We start from the raw sequence: 21574 nt of genomic DNA, 5'->3' as shown, positions 1-21574 counted from the left end.
CCCTCAACCCCCCTCGGGGGAAGGGAAAGGTACTTCTGGGTCAACTTGGTCATCCGAGTCCATAGAAGTATCCGGATCTGCCTGAGGCACTCGGACGCTGGCAGGACGCTGACCCCTCTGCAGGCCCTGGCTCTCTTCCGGGGCACAGATATAACATCCTGACTGTGAGGCCTTTTTCTGCCCGCCTTCTGGGCCTTAAAGGTCTTATGCATTAGTAAGACAAAGTCTGAAGAAAAAGAAGAATCTGAAGACAAATCATCCCCATCCTCCTTAGGGACTTCCGCAGACCTATTCAAATCAGGCCTTGCAGGTCTGTCCCCTTCAGGGACCCTGCGCTGCGGGGACAAGCGTGGAGGAGGGTCCTCCCCCCCGAATGCTGTTTTGCGCGGTGCCGGGGCCGCTGGTGGGAACGGAGGCAAAATGGCGCCCGCTGACTCAGACAGACCCCAGTGCGCTCAAAATGGCGCCTGTTCCCGCACTCCACGGGAAAGCCTCAGGAGCTGACTGAAGCTCACCAAAAGCACCTGTAATGGTCTGGACCCAGACCAGGACCCTTCCAGAGGTCGCGGAAGCACCCTCCCCCCGGGGAGGCAAGCACTACATAAGCTAACGTGCGTCCCCGCAGGCCCTACATGCGGCCCAATTCGGCATGACTGCCCTCAACAAACTCACTAACATCCCTCCTACTCGCGGTGAAACAGGGCACCCCCGTCCCCAATGCAACCGGAGGGAAGGGAGAGTCGAGTATCAACAAGTAAAAAGAAATATTTAGTATTTTTTTTTTTTAAATACCTTCCGAATCACCTCCGGGTCCTGGATCCACTGGGGGGGAATGAGCCGGGCTCCCCAGTATCACCCCCAGTTGACCTCTCGCTGGAAAATGAAGGGAGAAACCCCCAGTACCTCAGTGGCCTCTGAAACCAGAGGGGGATGGTCCCTTCAGGACCTCCCACCCCCCTGGGAGGCAAGACTGGAAAGTGCAGGCACACACTGCAGTCCCGTACACTCCTGATGAAAGAAGACTTAAACCCAAAATCCTTTTTTGCACGTCCTCCACCTGCTGGAGACAGAAGAATACTGCCAGACTGTAGGTGGCATCAGCCTATATGAGGCGGAGTTTTGTTTAGTAAACTTCTGTCTCCATCTGCTAGGGGGTGGGGGGGGGGGGGCAAACCCAGGAGTCTGGACTGATCCGGGTACGAACAGGGAATGCTTTTTGGACTCCATAATGCACCAGCTACATCTCAAGACTTCCTCAGTGACATCTTCCGGGGTAAACTGGGTCAAATTGTAATCAGTTATCTAGATAATAATCTCATTTTTTTCAGGCAAACTATTAAATTAATGTGTGAAGGGTATTACAATGACTCAGAATATAAAAATTCTCAAAACAGAAAAATGTGCCTTTCAGAAAAGGACAATTGGATTATTGGGATATATAATTTCACCAGAAGGTCTTCATATAGATTCAAAGAAAATGTCAGCAGTCTCAGAATGGCTGACATCAGCCAAAGCCATTCTAAATGGCAGTGCCAGTGGAGCAGGAGTGACTGGGGATCGCTTCTGTCCCCAAGGGGACCCAAGACTCTGGACTTAGGGTAAGGATGGGGGCAAGGGTGGGGGGGCATTTCTAGACTTTAAGGTTGGAGGTAGGGTTTTACATCAGACATTTCTCAGTGGGATAGGGGATGAAGAATAGAAGACCACTGATTTTGTAAGGGGGCTTTTGGGGGGGACCATAGGAATGCTGGAGGGGGTGCAGGATGTCTTATTTGGGGCTTACTGCCCCTTTAACCAGCATGGCACTGAGAATCTGGATTTCCAGTGCCTCCACTGATAATAAAACAAATTACAGCAATGATATTTAGTTGCTTTTTGTGTTATTTCGGATGGGAAATGACACAAAATGAAATAAATATTGCTGGTGTTTTTTAGGGATGTGCAGCAATAAAACATTCTTGGTTGTTTGTTTTTTCGGTTCATTTCATGGGTTTCTTGTTTTTGTTTTTTTTTTTTGTTTGGTTCATTTCCTGAAATGATAAAAGCCCCATTAAAAAACAAAAAAACAACAACAAAACAACAAAACACAACCCAAATGGGGCTTCCTGGAATCCCTTCAACCCCCTCCTGCCTCCAAGAAAGACATGGGGCTTGGGCTTACTCAGCTGGGCTGAGCGGGGCCCATCTAGGGCTTCTCCAAGCCCCTCCAACCTCTCTCCAACAAATAAAAATGAAGCCTGGGGCCTTGACTTACCCAGCTGGATCTCCCCAGATCCCTAACCCCCCCCCCCCCCCACAGAATCATTTGCTGGGGCCAGACAATAAAAACATACACATTATCTCTTCAGTAAATGTTTTGGCCTTTACCCCACTACCATATGTACCTCTACCAACAACTGACGGCTCATCTCCAATTCCTTCTTTAGTGAATACGAACAAAACTATTTGTTTACCATTTCTGCTTTTCCCTCATCACCCTCGACAGTCCTATTTTTCTCCTGGGTTGTAATTCCCCCTCTACACTTCCTCCTTTGTATGTGACGGAGCTCATTAATATGTTGCTCATCCTAATCTGTTTTTTCTAACTTTACCAGTAATGCATGTTATCGCATACTTAATATGTGTTAAATTTGGTATTTATTGCACACTAGCGGTACCCAGCCACGCGTTGCAGTGGCAGAGTCAGGTTCCTTACCCTCCCTCCCCCTTCCCCTTGCTCATTTACCTCAGTCACTCATCCTCCTCCCCCTTGGTCACTCACCCCCCCTTCCCTCCCCTGTCCCCACTCCAACTCTCTCCCCTCACACTCACCTCTCCCCTCATTCTCCCTCCCCTGAAATGTATGCTTTCTTAGGTAAGAGGACCCAGACTGTAAGAAGCAGCTAGGATGCCGACTGAGAAAAAAAACACTAAAATAGAAATTGGTGGTGGTAAACGTGGTCCGTCAGTGGGAGGTTGTGCGTGTTCTGTATCAAAATAGGGGAGTGCCTAACCAAGTTAGCACTCTCTATTTAGTTAATTGTTTTGTAGAGAGCTAATTTGGTGCCTTTCCGAGATCAGGGACGTTTTGTGTTTGTGATTCTGTGTGCCCTCTGTCTTTCCACCCCAAAAGAACCCCACCATAAACGCAGTGTTTAAATACGCATCCCCCACCCCCCCACCCCGGCGAAATACAGTAACCCACCCTCCCGCCCCCCCCCGTGAGAGTTGCAGAATGACCGAAACACCCCCCCAACCCTGAACATGCGCGCAAGAAAATAACTAAGGCCCCCCACCGTGCAGCCCCCTCGGATACCTGTGCAAACAGTCAGTGGGTGGTGTTCGGTTTGGGATCGAAGTCTTGTGTTTGGGCCGTCGGCTGCTAGCAATGAAAATGGCTCCGACGGCCCTTTGACCTGACTATGTCACTGTGGAGGAGTAATGGGAGCGCTAGGGTCCCTGACATAATAAGGGCAAAGGTCCACTGGCTGCCAGTCCTGAAAATGGCGTTGACGGGCCCTCGCCCTATGTCACATGGGCTACTGCCACCATTGTTGTCTCCGAGTGGCATAATAAGGGAAAGGGCCGTCGGCGCCATTTTGATTGCTGGCAGCCGATGGCCGTAGTGTACGCGATGTGTCCTGGACCGTTCTTGGCCCCCCGCTGGAGCAGCGCGGACCTGTTTCCGCTTTTGTGTGTGTTCGGAGGGTGTGGGCAGTAAGTAGAACAGGCATGTGCGTTGGGGGTGTGAGGAGGGTGTTTTTGTGTGAGTTCGGAGGGTGTGGGAATTGCCAACATGTGACATGTGCGTGGCCCCCCGGTGTAGCAGCCTGGAATTTGGTGCGTTTTGGGAGGGTGTGTGAAGTAAGTCCAGTTGGCATGTGTGTGTGTGTGTGGGGGGGGGGTGTGTGAGGAGTGTGGATTTCTGTGTGTTCGGAGGGTGTGTGAATTAAATACATTTGTCATGTGTGTGGGGTGTGTGAGTGTTTGTGAAAGGTGTAAGAGGTTGTGCTGACGTCAGACGTCCACCAGATGTCGCTGTTTTGTGGAACCAATTTTTAAACCTTTTTTACCTGTCACAGGTGTGACATATATGTAATGTAAGTACAGAAGAACCGTCCCGTATGCGAAAGGAAGGTTGTGTCCAAATTTGAAAGCAATCGGTGCAGTGGTTTCTGAGATTAGCGATTTTGTACAAACTATTTAACATTTTTATTTATATACATAGATTAATACACCTTAGTAAATAGATCGTCTCCTGTATCAGTTAATACATCCAACAAGAAGACAGTAAAGCTAATCCCAACATTGATGGTTTATTCGGCCCTTTATATAATGTTAATGTAAAGTTATTCAGATGCAAAAGCAGAAACATTTGAGATTATTGGAAATGCAGATAAAAGTTCTATTCAGAAGCATGGGGGTGTGCAGTTTCTTTGGTGATAAAATCACCACAGACTCGCGGAGGGTCCAGAATTGTGGGAAATGCAATGTTGCGCTCAGATTTACTTGGAATTGGCTGTGGGGTCCACATCATATACAATTATTCAGCAAATGGTCAGCACCATTATCAGAAACAGCATAAGCAGGCAGGATCAACTGGATTGCTCCTGCTCCCCTGGGGGGGGGGGGGGGGGGCAGTGTTATTAGTTTAATGTACATGAAGGGGATATCCAAGGGGGCCTGCAGGGAGTGTTACCCAGTGTGGGGAGGGGTCCCTGGGAGAAAGTCTGAGGGGGCATTTTAAAAATGGTGGTCAGGATTTGGTTTTAGCATGCACTTAAACCAAAACCTGCCTAGAAATGAACAACACCACAAAAAAATTCTCCTGTATACTCCTAAAAAAAGGGACACGACAAAAAGACAGGTCCAATAGCTGAGGTGGAGAGTAAGCCCAGGCTGCAAACCAGGGAAGCCAGGGTTCAAATCCTGACAACACTACTTAACACTTTAGGAAAGTCACTTCATCCTCAATTGCCTCAGTTACAAACGTAAAAACCTGATTTACTAAGGCTTTTCTCTCTAAGTCTATGGGGAAAAATGCTTCCCTTCAATTGTAAACTCTGTGGGGACAGAGAAATACCTATAGTACCTGAATGTAATCCATTTTGAAGTAGCTGACCAGTCACAAAAAACAGAATAAAAAATATTTAACTAATTCTGAATGTATCATGTGGAAGATAGCCTGGACTGGCCACTGTTAGAAACAGGATGCTGGGCTTGATGGACCCTTGGTCTGACCCAGTATGGCAATTTCTTATGTTTTTATGACTAGCTTTACTAAAAAAAATTCTTAACAACAGGCTGAGTGGGCCTGTTCCAGTAATAGTCCCCCATACTTGTACGCCCTGATCTATGTTGTCCTGCCCACTACTGATGTCACTGCCCTTTGGGGAGTTTGAGAGTCCAACCAGCTGCAGGACTAGGTTGCCATCAGGCTGTTGCCACTAAAGGGGTCTGCCCCTTTGAGAGGAACACTTTTGAGTGGATTTTTTTTTGTTTTTAGCAATCCAGTATTCCTTGTTGTACCATTTTTTTGGGGACATCTGTTGGTGCTTCCATATTTGTTAATTTTAGTTATTTACAGCTCTCTGCTGCATCTTCAGTTTTGTTGGCTCTCCATCTGCCTTGTGTAGGAGTATTGTTGTGTGGGGATGCAGGAGATGGTTGTTTAATTACTGGCCCCTCTATGAGACAGGATAGTTAGAATAAATTGGTGGTGGTGGTGGTGGTGGGGGGGGGGGGGTTGTAATGTTATAATTTCTGGGGATTTTGAAAAGGTGGTTAATACTATTCATCTCTTGTTTATGATTGCATTTATATATAGAATCAGCCCAGCTGGAAGCCCAACTCAACAGTCTGTACTTTCTGAGGGCACAGAACAGAAGCTGGATCTTGATCTAACAGGCCCTGACTAAGGAACACTATGGCCGTCTTCCTGTAAATCCTCTTAGACATCAAGATATAGATATTAAAATGCTCAAAACAGTACAGTTCTAATACAGATGTAATAAATGCATTGTTACGTTTTATTTTTTTTCATACTAAGCCCTTCCCCACCTTCACTCACGGGGGAAGTATCTTGCCTTACTGAAAGCAATCGGACCACTTCACACCAGTGCATGAGTACAAGAAGGAAATCTCCCCTCGGATTCGCACCGCCGCTTCCATTGATAAAGCGCTCTGCTCGGATCACGTGAAAGAAGCCTGACCTCGCGCTGCGGGAGGGGGACGAGGAAACCAAGATGGAACGTCACGTCCGCCGATGGCTGCGGGCCAATCAAGGCGTCTGTTTATGTCGGTGCAGTTTTTTTCTATTAATAATAGGCTGGCAGCGGTCGTGGCGGGTGTCAAGAGCGTGTAGAGCGACGGGGCCGGTGTTAGTGAGGAGGTAGGGAGGGGGGGCCGCTCCGCAGTGTGCGGGGTAAGGAGGGGCTGTGTAGGCGCGCGGTGATCGGATTATTATTTTCTTTTCCTTTCCTCGCACAGTGACGCGCCTACCCGGGAGATCTGAACGAAGTCCCCCCCCCCCCCCCCTCCCGCCGAGGACGACGGCGTCTTCGCTTTTCTTTAGCCTTGGCTGCAGGGGACAAGAATGAGAGAGAATGAGCCAGAGAGATACCTTGGTGCATCTGTTTGCTGGAGGGTAAGTAACAGCGGCTGGGTCGGCCCCGGGGTTAATGGGAAGGCCCCTCCTCCTCCGCCATCACCACGCTCTCGGGGCGCGGTGCCTTCGGGTCCCCAAGGCTAAAGTGTGAAGGTTGGGAGGGGAGGGGACTACGCCCGTTCGATCGGTGCCTGCGGTCCTCGGAGCGCTGAAGCTGTGGCCTCCTCCATCTGTCTTTTGCGCCGGCTGCGGCTTCTGAGTGCTTGCATTATCCTCCCCTGGCCTGTGTTGTCCGATGCCTGCCACTCGCAGGTGGGCACCGAAGGCTCATTTTCGACCCTCTCTGCAGCTGCTGGGTGTCGGCGTTTTGTCCCGGGGACCCGCGATCCATAGGGCTTGTGAAGGCCGGCGGAGCTCCCCACCCTGCCGTTTCTGCGGGTTCCTCTTTCCTTCCCCGCTCGCTGATCCTCCTCGGTCTCTGCTGACAAAAGTATCTGACAGCATCACTTCAGGAGTAAATGCACTCTAGCTTTTTTTGCCCCTTTATCCCTCGCTCAGAAGTGTGGACAGTTTTTCTTGTGGGTAACGCCTTCCCCTCTTTCCTACTAGTGCCATCTCCTGTGTGACCTAGCAACTCTTTTTGTGTTCCCAATCTGTACACGATTTCGGTGCTTCGATAGAATCTTTCCCTATTAATTCTACTTAAAGAACATAATCTGCCTCCATGCATTGAACAATGATTTTAATTGCAATCTCACATGTTTTCTGAGGCCTGTCTGTAAGCATCTGTTGAATGTTATATAGAATTCATACTAATTTTGCTGGAAAGATGCTGATCTACTACTATTGCTACTACTTCTACTTAACTTTTCTCTAGTCTTCTTGCTTAAAGAGCTAAAAGGTAATTTTTGGTGCCTAGCATTTAGTTTTAGTTGCTTGCCTTTCCAAATTGAAGCTGAAGATGATTTATATTCAGGACTAGTAGGGTATTCCTCAACTCCAGAAGGCATACACTCTAAGGGTTTTATTTACTAAGGTGTTTTTTTTTTCCTATTAATACAATAGAGGGAATGCCTTAGTAAATTGAGTCCTAAGTTTGTACCTGAGGCAATGGACAATGGAATAACTTGTTTTTGCTCAGGAACATGTGTGAAAAGTGAGATTTGAACCTTGGCTTCCCTAGTTGTCAGCCTACTGACCTAAGCACTAGGCCAGTGGTTCCCAATCTGGGGTCTGTGAGACATTTGCGGGGTGGGGGTTCCCCAGTAATTATAGCTGATAAAAACATACCACTGAAAGGAGTCGGGCAAATTGTTGCTTTGGAAACCCGGTCCTGCACTGCTGAAAGGAGGAAAGGTGACTCTTGTCTAGGGGTGAGTGCGTAATCAGATGGCGCAAGTAGAGGTTGTGACTCCCATCAAATCTTGTTGAATACACTCAACCCTGGTGCATATCATCACAACAAAATCTCAGCCAGGCAACTACTACTATTGAAATATGATAGGAAGCAAAAAGAAAAATTCATAATGGCCTCATGTTGCCCAGGATAAAAAGATGCCCGTGGTTAGTCTAAGCATGGGCTAATGATGGTGGCAGGAATAATGCTGAGTCTTCAGGTGAAGATAAAATCCCTGGTGCAGTTCTAGGCCATTGTAATGCTGTTCATGGATCCAGTTTAGCAGATGGTAAATCACAGAAGCCAATGAAAAAATGGAGAGGATTAACTGCTACTATTAAAAGCAGATGATGCCAGAAACCCAATTTTTAAATCTTTGGGTTACACAGAGAGGAGGAAAGGCAACTCTTAACTAGCAGTGGGAGCTTCCCCGTGCTCCCCTGCTTTGTTTTCTCACATTGACTATGTCGTGGAGGGTGACAATAACAACCTCAACATTGGGGTTCACAGGCTCAGGAACTCCCCCTCCCACTGGACTGCAGCATAGCAGCTGGCGCCTTCCTTGTGCTTCTTGTTGCTTCACTGGCCCCTCTTGTTTTCCCTGGCTCCACAGCAGCAATCTCAGGCGTTGCTGTGATCCAGACCTCACTTCGGGTTTCACGGGTGCCACAGCATTCTCTGCCCTGCTGGCTGACTCCTCTGCAGTGGGAATCTAATAGCAGAGCTCCTGCTGCTCTTCTATCACTGGCCTGACTCTCACTGCAGCTACCAGCTCTCTTCCGAGAACCACTACTGCAATGGGGCCTCAGTCCCAGCTGCCAAACTAGGCACTGCAGTCAACCCCAAGTCATCTGAGCCATACCACCCTAGAGCCATCTTCATCCAACCTGGGGAACCACTGCAAGGGCACCTGGAGTGCTCCAATTCAGGTAAAACTTTATTTAGCTATTTATATTTTTTTCATCTATTCACTCTGGCACTAACGAAGGGACCATGGGGGCAGGGTGGGAGGGAGGGAGAGGACATGGAAGGAGACAGGCAGAGGGCATGGGAAGAGAAGGGAGTGGGGGTCAGCTCTTGGAAAGGGGCCATAGGTGATGGAAATCATGGCATGAGGGAAGGAGCCATGGGTGAGGGCAGGAGACAGGGGTAACAAGTAATGGCTGTGTACCAACCTCATCTCCAACTCTCCCCTTTTAGTCGTATGGGGCTTTCTCGAACTAATTTTCTTCCTTTGTCCTGAGGAGCCTCTCTCTCACCTGGTCCACTCCCACCGGTTTCCTCTCTCCCTTTCACCAGTCTCTCTGACCCACCTCAGTCCCTCTGCCCTCGCTCTCTTTTCCAGTCCATCCCCTACTCCAGTTCATTCCCCACCATCTCTCCTTATCTTCCCCCAGGCAATCCTCATCAATCTCTTCCTCCAGTCTATCGCTGCCAGTCTTTCTTTCTCTCTCTGTCCACCCTCACCATTCTCTCAACTCCCCTGCACTCTTCTCTCCATCCATCCTTATTTGTCTCTCTCTCTCGTCCGCAATTCATCCCTACCAGTCTGTCTCCCCAGTCCATCCCCGTCAATCTCTCTCTACCCCAGTCCATCCCCTCATCCTGTCTGTCTCTCTTCCCAGTCCATTTCCAGTCCATTCCCACCAGTTGATAGCAGTAAGGATTGCTTTGTTATTTTTTATACGTTATGAATGATTCTAGGGTGCATATCATTTCATCTGTGTTTTCCATATGTGGTGTATAACTGCATGTAAAAATTAGAGAGAAACATTGGGGGTCCATAAAAGCTTTGGAGGTTGAAAAGGGGTCCATGCTCCTCAAAGGTTGGGAGCCTCTGCACTAAGCTATCCTTCCTCTGCTGTTCCACACGTGTGACAACCCGCAGGCACATTTTGTGATGACAACTTTTTTTTCTCTTTGGAGCCCTGTTTTCTGGCAACCCTTTTCAAAAATTTCAACAAACTTGGATCCAACTAGGACTGTACAGTTCGTGATACTTAGTGGCTGAAGTGCATATTATCTACTTACTGGTATTTGCCTTTTGTCATCTTAACAGAAGGCTTGGGGCACAGAGTGGGAGTTCTGACCCTAAGCAGCTTTCTGGGTAGAGTGGATGAACCATTTGTTTTTTATCTGCTGTCATTACTATGTTACTATGTCTTTCTTATCATATATGCAGAAATGTAATATTTTTTTTATATTAGAGGGGATGGAAATAGAGGCACAGCAGAGTGCAACAGCTACTTAGCTTTCATGCTGTTTACAGAGAGTGTGTGCAGGATGTATTTTTGGTTACTGAATATCTCTTCTTTTTGTATTTGCCAAATACTGAGGCTTTATTTTATTTACCCTTTGAACATGGTTCTCTTCTGACTTTGAGATGTTGGAAATTTTTGTCAGCAGCAGCTATTGCCTACAAACTAAAATTTGTCTGATTAGAAAAGAATTCCAAAACTATGCTCTCAAGCTTTTAATATATTTTTAAGTTGGTCCAGATAAGGGCAACCAGAACCTTCAAAGAGCCAGTAATCCTCAGCAATAGGATTGGAGTTTGTTGGCTAGCTTTTTCCACAAGATTTTGTGAGAATATTCATGCAGGCTTAGTGTGATCTTAGTCTAAAATGGCTTCTTCCAAACCCTTGGCAGATTGATCTTGTGCACTTCACTGGTGTTTAATTCATTAGTTTAGCATGGGTTCATTTCTTGGTTTGCTGATCTGAAGATCAAAAAACATTTTTGCTTTAATTAAATGTTAGTTTAAACATCACATTGCAGTATTTAAAATTAATTTAATACAATTTATTAAGATAACTTTTTATCTCTTCCATAGTTATTTGGCATGCATATATTCAGGGTGTGTTCTGCTTTTAGCATTTTAACAACTCAAGAGAAGAAATGTTTCAGAGTGCAATGTGAAATATGCTGTTTATTTTGGTAGCTATCCAAATCAAACATCAAAGTCTCTAGCGTACTGAGTACCAAACAAAAAAAAAAGGTGTAAAAATATTAACAAGATAGTGTGCAAATCTGCTACTTAACCAAAAGATCGACCACTGCAAGTAAAGAACAGGTTTGTGGCCAGGAAAAGATTGCGAATAGCAGTGAGAGAAATAAGTGAGCAGACATGGCAAAATGGTTTTCTTTCGTTTTAGTGCTTTAAAGTAGGTCAAAGGTAACGCTGAGCAGAGCTTGAGAGCAGGGTCTAGTGTTTCTCTAGAATGCAGAGCTGGAATGCCTTTGCTGCTGCTTTATTAACCCCTGAAAGCATAATGCAAGAACTAATAGGCCCAACCAGGAGAAAGGGATCCAGCATTCCAGACTTATTATGGGTCAAATCTCATGGTTTTTGATCTGAGGAAAATAGTGTTACTTACTGGTAGCACTTTGCATTCATTTGGATCCTGGCATATGCCACCTGACTTTTACCCAAGCACTTGGAGGTCAGTTCTGAAGTATTCCTGAGAAAGTTATTTGACATGCAGTATGTTTTTTATTTTTTTTCTTCTTGCTGCATGGAATAAAGATATTAAAGTTGGCTTGGAAAGATTGTTGCTGTCCCAAAGGGATTATTCATGCATATTTAACAATTTTTTTCTTAAATATGCTGGTTGTGCTTGTTTTATATTTGATATGCTGATTAATTTGTAATCTGTTGTGATCTATTGCCGAAAGACTATAAGAACTGTATATAAGTAATTTTTATTTTCAAATCTCCTGGCTTTTGCAGAATGAGGGCATTATTCTTAGCCTACTGCCATAAAAGAAACGTTTTGATTTTGGTTATTAAAGATGTGATAAAGTTTAACACATTTAGGTGCTTTTTACAGCACTGAACGTTTTGAAAGAAACCTGATACATAATCTTTTTTTTTTTTAATTTTTTTTTCTTTCTTTCTTTTTTCTGGTGGGGGAGGGAGTGGTCAGCTCTACTCTCCTCTTGTGCTGTAGAGTTGATCATCTTGTATTACAGTGTGCTGACCCTTAATGTGCAGTTCCCTGGGGGCTTCTCCCAGCTTTGGTTTCCTCTCTCTTGCAGCTCTGCTCTACACTCTATGGCTCTCTTTGAAACTGCTAATGCATTTATCCTTGGAGTTGCTGTTCCGTGATATCGAGGATTCGTTCTTCACTTATATCATTTCGAAAAAGATTTCCACACTTAACTGGATTTTACGTGCGCAAGTGCACTTTATGCATGTAAATGGACTCTTGCAAATTGCGACGATGGTATATTACATTTACACACAACGCCTTTGAAAATTACCTTCTTTGGGTTTTAATTGCTTTTTCTGCATCTTCTCGAGCTTCTGCTGACCCAAGGAGCAGCACTGGGTTTCTGCATGGCAGCTTATGGCTCTGTCACTAGGCCATTGGGCCAGTGCAATGTAACTACAAACATTGCTGTGGCTTTTGGTTAATTTTGTGTTGCAGACTTCTAAACTGAGGCAAATAATGAGTTTTAATTCATCCAAAGTGATTTTAACCTATAGAGAAGGAGTCGTCCTAAAGAAAAAAAATTCATCATAGTTTAAAAATAGACATTCAGAGCATGCCAAAGGCTGAACCACTATGGCATCTTCATTTTCACCTTCCACTCCTCCCACATACCTGTACATAAATACTTATTTGTTGAAATACATACATTTTAGATTTACTTCAGTTAGCTTTTACTAGTACTACTTATCACTTAGAGAACACTATTTAACATACAAAGTGCTGTATAAAAACATACAAAACAGTCCTTGCTTAATAGAGCTTACATTCTAATCAAGAAAACATGCAGGGCAAAATAAATTTTGGTATAATTCCAGGTTAAAGCTTTGCCCAGATCTCCTATTAATTTGTGTGTGTGTATAGGTCGGTCAGTCAATCACACTGTCTTGCGCACACCACAGACACTCTGCTCTTAGTTTAATACATGAAAGCAATCTTTCTTTTCCATTTTTGTTTTGTTTTGAACATTTACATCAGCTGTGAAGCAGACAACCCAAGCAATGCTAGATACTTTTGTTAATATGCTCGTCTGTAAAGCCCTACCTCACACACAGGGACAGGCAGGCAACACATAGGTGCGGACACATGATACGTATACACTACACATACCTACGTGTATACACACACACAAGGTTTTCTTTTCAGCTCCCGCCAGGCGCCTTCATTTGATGAGGGATGGGGTATGCAGTAGCCGCCTTCTTTTCTCCGCTGCAGGATGGGATCCTGGGGCAGTCCTCGTGTTCTTTGGTTGCTTTGGTCTGGGATCCACAGCGGCCACCCTGTAGGCCTCTTCAGTCTCTGTGAGATATCCTGCAGAGGCCACCATGGGAGATATCTAATATACTGTTATACTTTATAGAGAGGTTATTTAAGTTTCTATATAGTTTAATTACTTAATGAAATGTAACAATATACATTGTCACTTTTTTTTTTTTAAGTTTATATCTGTTATAGACTAGACAAATGAAGCAACACCGGACACTTTTTGCTAGTATACATATAATAGACATTTTTTCTTTCCTTATCCCCCTTTCAAAGCAAGGTATGTAAAAATACACATATTGGAAACATGACCCAGAAAAAAGTGTTTCACAGTCAAAATATCTATCTGCTAGCAGCAAAGTAAATAATAACCTAGGATAGAAATCTGAAATCAAGTTCAAATTTCCAGATAAAAATGCCTTGAGCTGCTTTCCTAAGATCAGGGTACATCGTAAAGGCCGTAGAGTTACAGGTAATGCGTTCCAAAGCAGGGAACCTGCCATTGCAAAAGCTCTCTCAAGTCTCTGTCATGTGGCCAGGTCAGGATGAAGGGATCTCGAGATGCCCATGGTAAGATGACCCTAAGGCCTGTGGAGGATTGTAGAACGGAAGAGATCCATGGAGTAACATTATGATGTAATAACATATGGATCGTTGTTATCTTATATTTTATTCACCATTATCTGGGAACCCAGTGAAGTGAAAATCACAGGTATAATGTGTTCCCACATGCTAGTGTTAGACAGAATTCAAGCCACTGCATTCTGTGCCAGCTCAAATGCCTTTTGGAGTTTGTTTTTTTTAGATACTTTTCACATTTCATATTAAAAAGTAGGAAAGGTACCTGCAGCAAATCTTTTATTCCTATTCACAAAATCCTCAAAGATGAAAACATTTTCCCATATTTAACTTTTTTTTTTTTGACACATCTGGAAGTGTCTGGACGTTTAGTGTGTCTGGCTGGAGGCTTAATAACTTTTGTTAGAATTTTATCTGGACACCAACCATGGTCCTGGAATTCATCAGAATCTGGTCAGTGGTCATTGTAAACAATATAAAAAAGTTTCATATTGATATGTCACACCTTTCATTTTCTGTGCTCTGTTAGATAAATGTGAAACATTGAAAAACACTACATGGATATGAATGATTTTTGACTACCCTGTTACCAACAGTATGAGGTTTCCTATGTCTGAACTGCTTCTAGCAGGTCAATGCCACTATTTGTTGTTGGATTAAAGAATTTGCCTTTTGTAAAACAATTCAAACTACCTCTTTAAATATAGTTTGGTTTTCAGTCACTATTTTGTTCCCTCTAACTATAAAGCACTGTTGTGATTCTAACATTTACACTTGCACTCCATGCTCGTTTGTGTGCACACAAACACTTTGACACACACACACACACATATCATCTAACCAGCAGCACATATTCATGGCACTGTGGTGTCTCAAACAGGAAAGCGATCAATTGTGCTAAGTAGTGCTATATAAGCAAGCAAGAATTGCACTGATTAAAAGCACTATGCCAAGAACTAATGCACTTATATCAATCACACCTGCATTACCTGTCTTTCCAGTTAACCACTTGTCTGCTGCACATAGTCCATGTGGTTATGTATTCTTTGTCTACCGTTGTCAGTATTGCAGAAAGGTGTGTGTTATGAATAATTTGTCACGGATATTTAGTGACATCTGTTGAATGCACTCACTTAAAACTATTTGGGTATTCATACCTGGATAATTTTCAAACCTAACTGGCTATCTTTTAATATAGCCATTAGGTTTAAAGCTATTCGAGTACATACAGCTGGATAACTTTAGCTTTATCTGGCTATATTAAAACATAGCTGGTTAAGTGTAGGAAAATGTTCAATACAGGTCTTAGCTCCCAAGCCATCAAAAGACTTTTAAAAAGTTGCAGGTCTGTTGATCTGAGGAGCCTTCCTGCATCCCTTCCATGCCAACTTCTCCAAATTTAGAAATGTTATCTGGCTTCTGAGCTATTTTTCACCTTCCCCGATCAACTGGAACCCTTTTGCCCCACCCAGCATCCTCCAAAACCCTCATGCCATTGGGAGTGTAGTATAATTATAACACTCTTGGTGGCATCCAGCATTGCTGTCACAGTATTTATTTTATTTAGTTATTTTATATACCATCGTTCCATGTAAAGATTGAAACAGTTTATAAAAGTAACATTCATAGCTATGTATCACCAAATAAAGATGGGCTACAGAGGTAGTATTCATCAATAGGCATCAAATGACATGTTCCATTACATATTAACTAAAGATCTAGGACGTAAGGCGAGAAGTACAGAACATATAATACAACAGATTTCACATAATAGTCAGTACGATGTGTTGAGGTTCTTACATTCACTAGTTAATTTTATACCTCATGCTTCAATTGATTTCTTTTGTCTTTCTTATTATTGTTCTCTGCGTTCTGATTATTTTAAGATAGGTAGTATGCATTTTTGACTAGCCATGATTTTAGCTCACATTTAAATCTTTCTTTCTATCTGGTATCAAACGTAGCATTTTACGTAGTGAATTCCAAAGTTTTGGGCCCTCAATGGCGAAAACACGATCTCTTACTTGTGACAGATTAGTCAATAGCCCTTTATTTTGAGATCGTAGTGTTCGCTGAGGTGTGTGTATGGCTGTAATGTTATGCCAGTCATACCGGTGTTACTGGAATGAATGATTTTGAACCTTAACATTAATACTTTAAAATAGATTTGTGATTGTACTGTCAGCCAGCGTAGAGAAATCAGCAAGGGTATAATGTGATCAAATTTCCCTGTTTCTAACAGAAGCCTTGCAGATGCATTTTGTAGTAATTGTAATGGTTTTAGGATATTTGTGGGAAGACTGAATAATGAGTTACAGTAGTCTAGGTTTGAGAAGATTAGAGTTTTCAATACAGTACAGAAGTCCTCAAAGTTTAATAGGGGCTTTAACCGATGTAATATAAGCAACTTGGCGTAGCCTGTATTTTTCATAGTAAGGTTCTTATCTAGCTGATACCTAGAGTATCAGCTAGATAAGGGAGTAATTTGAAAATAACCCAGGTCTAGAGCCGGTGGTTTAACTTGTCGAAGCGTTTCCTCTTAAATGATTTCAGTCTTTTTATTTATTTCTTTGTTTTTTATATACCGATATTCAACTAGAGTCATCACATCGGTGTACATATAACAAAAAGTTAAAAATGTTACATTGTAATAATCATAACAGTGAGAAGACTAAATGTAAAAAGAGAAGAAGAAAATGTGTGAAAAATTAATGAGAAATAGTTAAAATGAGATTAGAAGAATACGATTTATCATGTTGAGTATGCTTTTTGAAAAAGCCATGTTTTCAGTTCTTTTTTAAAAGATTGTGAAGAAGGCTCAAGTCTTAAATCAATTGGTAGGGAATTCCATAGTATTGGGCCAGCAATTGAGAAGGCACGTTGTCTTGTTGAGAGGAGAGGGAATTTCGAGGAGTCCAGTGTTTGTGGAACATAAAGTTCTTTGATTGAAAAGTGAGTGTTGTATCCATCCAGTTAGACTTATTATTGTATAAAGCTTTATGATACGATATAAAGTCTTGTATTGTATGCTATAAAATATTGGTAGCCAGTGTAGAAATTTGAGAACTGAGGAAATGTGATCTGACCTTTTGTGATTATTGAGCAATCTAGCAGCCGCATTTTATAATAGTTGAAGAGGAGTAATGGAAGAAGCAGGTAATCCAAGGAATAATGTATCACAATAGTCTATTTTGATAAATAGTAGTTTACAGAACAATGCGGAAGTCAAAATGGTAAAGGAGGGGGTTTAATCCTTTTCAAAATTTGAAGTTTGAAAAAGCCATTTTTTATAATGTTAATGTGCTTCTTAAAAGATAATTCAGAGTCTACACTAATTCCAAGGTCTCTTACATTGAGTAAAATTGTTTTGCTAGTTAAATAATTATTAAGATGTAGGTCAGGTTCAGGTGAGGATTTGTTACAAATATATAGTATTTCAGTTTTATTATGATTGAGTGAGAGGGACATTTTGTATTAATAGGATTTCGATTGTAATAAGATGAATTCCAAAGATTAAATGTATTAGTAATATTAGTTGTTATCAGGAGGAGAATTTGTACTTCATCTGAGTAAATATAATTTAATTTAAGATCTGATAGTTTACATTATGGGAGTATATAAATATTAGAGATGTGAATCGGAACCAGAATCGGATCCGATTTCAGTTCCGATTCACATCTCTAATAAATATTAAATAGAGTAGAGGATAGTGAGGAAACTTGAGGGACTCCATGTGGAAGAGAGGGAGTTTTAGATTCATTGTAGTTAGTTTTAACAATATATGATATATTATGCAAGTATGATGTGAACCAGTTAATAGTGGTATCACATAAGCCAATTTCTGTTAGTCTTTTCAAAAGAATAATATGATTTATGGTATCAAAAACTGCTGAGATATCGAGGAATATCAAGATGAATTTTTGGTTGTTATCTAGTCCTTTTAGAATTAAATCAGAGAGTGAGATTAAAAGGGTTTCAGTGCTAAGAGACCTTCTAAAGCCATGTTGAGCTGGGAAAAGAATTTTGTGTTCTAAATGTTCCTGAAGTTGGTGATTAACGATTTTAGCTATGAAGGGGAGGTTAGAGATAGGTCTAAAGTTGGTTCTAGTATATTGATCGAGGTGAGATTTTTTAAGAGTAGGTTTGATTACAACACATTTTAGTTTGTCTGGGAAAATGCCTTCATTAAGTGAGAGATTTATGATATATTTTTAGGGTTTAATGTTAGATTGAGTTTTGATAGCTCCTGCTCTGTTGCTTTCAAATAGGTTGAAAGTGTGGATCCTGTATTCTCCAGTCATTTGGAGAATGGGATATAAAACTGTCTTCAGTGTACAAGAAGTATGTAATTCCTTTATCTGCAATTAAACAGTGGGAGCATCTAAATACTGAATAGTGTTGCTGAGAGGGCTGAGCCTTGAGGTACACACTTATCAATATGGAAAGTATCAAATATGTGATTGCCCAGTTTGACTTGGAATGTTCTGTTAGATAGAAAAGAGGAGAACCATTTGTGAACACTACTGTCAATCCCAATGTTGCTCAGCTGATGGCATAGCAGGGTATGGTCCGCTGTATCAAAGGTGTCTGTTAAATTGATTAGCACAAGAAAATAGGAATCCTTAGCCTCAAACCCTTGTAAAACAGAGTCCACTAAAGAGAGGAGTAAAGTCTCAGTTGAACGGTTTCCGTAATCCAAATTGATTAGGGAAAGGATATCGTGTTCTTCCAAATGATTCACAGGTTGAGATAAATCAGCTCTTGCCAGCACTTTTGAAAGAAAAGACAGGTTGGATATGGGCCTATGGTTGTCCTAGTCATAGATTCTGCCGGTTTTTGTTTTTCAGGATTTATTTTCACAGCTTGCTTTAACCCAGGTGCAACAATTCCTTCTGAGAGGGAGAGATTAATTGAGGTTGTGATTGAAGGAGTGAGAACACTGCACTTGTTTCAAGGAACTGGCTGAAACTGGGTCACATGGGTGAATAGTAGGATTAATTTTAGCAATGATTTGAATAATTTCAAGATTAGTTGCTCTATTGAACGTGGGCCATTTAACCAGCCCATGTGTATCTTCAGGTGATTTTCTGAAAGAACAGATAGGGAATTGTTTTCAATCTATTGATTTTGTCTAAAAAGGCTGTGGTGTATTCATTGCACGCGGCCTTTGAGAAGTTATAGTTTCTCGTAATGGAGGATGATGGGTCCTTAATTAAATGTTAAACAACATCAAAGAGCAATTTAGAATTGAATATTACCCCATGAATCTGTTTCGCATAGTAACTTTTTTGCTTTATTGGTTAGAGTGCGTGTTTTGTTACGAGGGATTTGTATTTTCCTAGGGATTCAGAAGATGGGCATTTTCGCCATTGTTTCTCTACTTTTCTATGGTTCTGTTTAGTGTGTCTTAACTCATCATTGTACCAAGGTTTCTTAAGTTTAAAGGTATTCCTTTAATAGTTTTTGTCTGGACAGGCTGATTCTAGGAATCAAATGCCACGGAGGCATTGTCATTATTTAGTTCAAGGAGCTTATTTTCTGTTGATTCTGCAAGTAATTCCTCTTTTTCCTGAAAGCAAAAGTATGATTATCTGTAATTTTGTGAGTTGACTTGAGGAAGGTTATTTCTGCCTTTTATTAATTGGTGATCAGACCAGGGTAATATACTGTGAGAAGTGTTGATTAAACAGTTGCTGGTATTGGCAAATATTAGGTCTAGAATGTCTTGCTTTATGAGTGGATTTAGAAACAAATTGTGACTTTCCCAAGGCTTTCATTGTCTCTATGAACATTTCACAGGCTACAGTTCTCTGTATTTTATCTACATGTAGGTTAAAGTCTCTTACAGTTAAGATAGAATCTGGATATGGAAACACCTTAGCGAATATATTTCAATCAGTGATACGCACTCTTTTTGTAATATATCTGGTGGACAATATACCAGACCTAAGTTTGATTGTGGAGACTTTAGAATTACTTCCTCATAAGGAAGGTTACTCTTTACTTTGTAGGTACTAGTTTAAGCTCCTTTTTTTTACTATTAAGCTCCAACCTTTTCGTTTAGGTCTAGTAAAATGAAATCTATCATAGCGGCAATGCCGGGAGTGCTACAATTATACTGCTCTTCTGTGGCATAGGAGTTATAGTTGCTGCTGGGTGGGGCAGAAAGGTTCCGGTTGTGGTTGCCAATGGGTGGGGATTATTGGGGTTCAAGATGCTGGATAAAATTTCAGAATCCTGGGGGGTGGAGGTGGGATGGACAAGGATGCTCCTTGGGCCAATGGACATGAAACTTAAAATAAAAAAAAAAAAAATCATTTTGGGGCTTGAGATGAGAGGGTACGGCAGGAGAATGGTTTGGTTTGGGGGCCATGCTGGATGTAAGTAAGTGTTTTTAGGAGGGTGGAGGTTGGAAAATCAGAACTGCAGGCCCACAATTTTATAATTAGAAATATTTATTGAATAGTTGCAAAAAAGTAGAACACTAAAACATTGTGAATTCTGGATGGTTTGTTTTGCACAAATATTATCTCCAGCCCACCCTCCCGCTAGCGCACCAATTGTGAATATCCACTTAAGTACATACTGCACATAATAGAAAATCAAAAGTAGTACGAGTCTACATTACCCAGTGCAGCTTGCAAGAAGAACATCCAGAGAATTTCCAGCACACGTATACTAATGATAGATCTCAACAAGTGGGAACGCCATCAGGGCCAAGAGCCTAGTGTTGCGTTCGTGCCTCTTCTCGCCCTCGCTCCACCGTCTCTACCTTGGGAGCAACTCCCTTCAGTTCTGACGGACAGATGCAGTCGTGGCTTCTCCCTGCCTCTTGGTCCTGGTGTCCCCGGGCTGGCTTGACACTATGAATCCGCCATGTTCCTGATGACGTAAGGATGTGCGTGCGCGCTCCAGACTTTGTACCAGCAAGGGCGCGAACCTCGGGGGCGTCCCCCCGTAGTGACGTCATCCATTTCTACTTTAAAAGGTTTTTGTTTGCTAACCTAACAAGTTAGCAAGGAACTCCAACAGGACTTGCTTCAGCAGTCCACGATACTTGCAACAATGATCCGAGTCAGCGAGGGGAATCCTTCTCCACTGCTCTGCCTTTTCAAACTTACCAGGAGTACCTGCTCCATGGGGGCTCCACTCTCTCTTCTTGATTTCAGATTGCCAAGACGGGATCCGGTACTCGCTCCTCGAGGGCCTACGTCCCTGAATACTCAGAAGACTCCTCAATGCCTGGAAGCAATCGCAGACGTGAACACAGTGAGTTCTATTGTAGATAGGAATCTGTACTCGCTCCACAGGGCCTACATTCCTATAGCTCTGAAGACTCCCTTCCGTCCAAAACGTTATCGCAGGTACGGAGATCGTGAGTTACATTGGTAAGATTGTAGATAGGAACCAGTACTCGCTCCACAAGGGCCCATGTTCCTAGAATCCTTTACAGACTTCTACTCTAGAAGTCATTTCATATACAGCTATTGTGAGTTCTTATTACAGACTGTTTATAGGAACCAGTGCTCGCCTACGGCTCCTGTTCCTGAATGTACTGAAGACTCTCTATGGCATAGAGACCATTGCAGACATCTACTATTGTGAGTGTACCATCTTGTATCCAGTATACCCTGTCTACTCACTACTAGTCTCTCTCTACAGCTCAGCAACCCAGAGATTATATTCCAGTATCAGAAGGTCTTCAGCCCTGCTGGACACATCAACTCATTACTGCCACCACTGGTGGCTCAGCTTCCA

General features: G+C 42.6%; 1 protein-coding gene across 2 annotated transcripts in view; it reads left to right on the top strand.

Moving 5' to 3' along the window:
- Positions 1-6156: 6156 nt before the first annotated feature.
- The window catches only part of SLC25A36 (solute carrier family 25 member 36), a 178214-nt gene continuing 162796 nt past the window's right edge, over positions 6157-21574 (top strand). The window contains exons 1-2 of one of the 2 annotated variants that reach the window (XM_029615153.1): positions 6157-6370; positions 6469-6625. In XM_029615153.1, the coding sequence (XP_029471013.1) occupies positions 6585-6625 (41 nt within the window). In that variant the 5' untranslated portion in view covers positions 6157-6370; positions 6469-6584. Of the gene's footprint in view, positions 6626-21574 lie in introns of both variants that reach the window. The other variant, XM_029615152.1, reaches the window with a different exon arrangement.

The sequence above is a fragment of the Rhinatrema bivittatum genome, chromosome 9 (genome assembly GCF_901001135.1).
Source record: "Rhinatrema bivittatum chromosome 9, aRhiBiv1.1, whole genome shotgun sequence".
NCBI classification, from domain to species: Eukaryota; Metazoa; Chordata; class Amphibia; order Gymnophiona; family Rhinatrematidae; genus Rhinatrema; species Rhinatrema bivittatum.
This window is presented reverse-complemented; position numbering and strand designations above follow the sequence as displayed.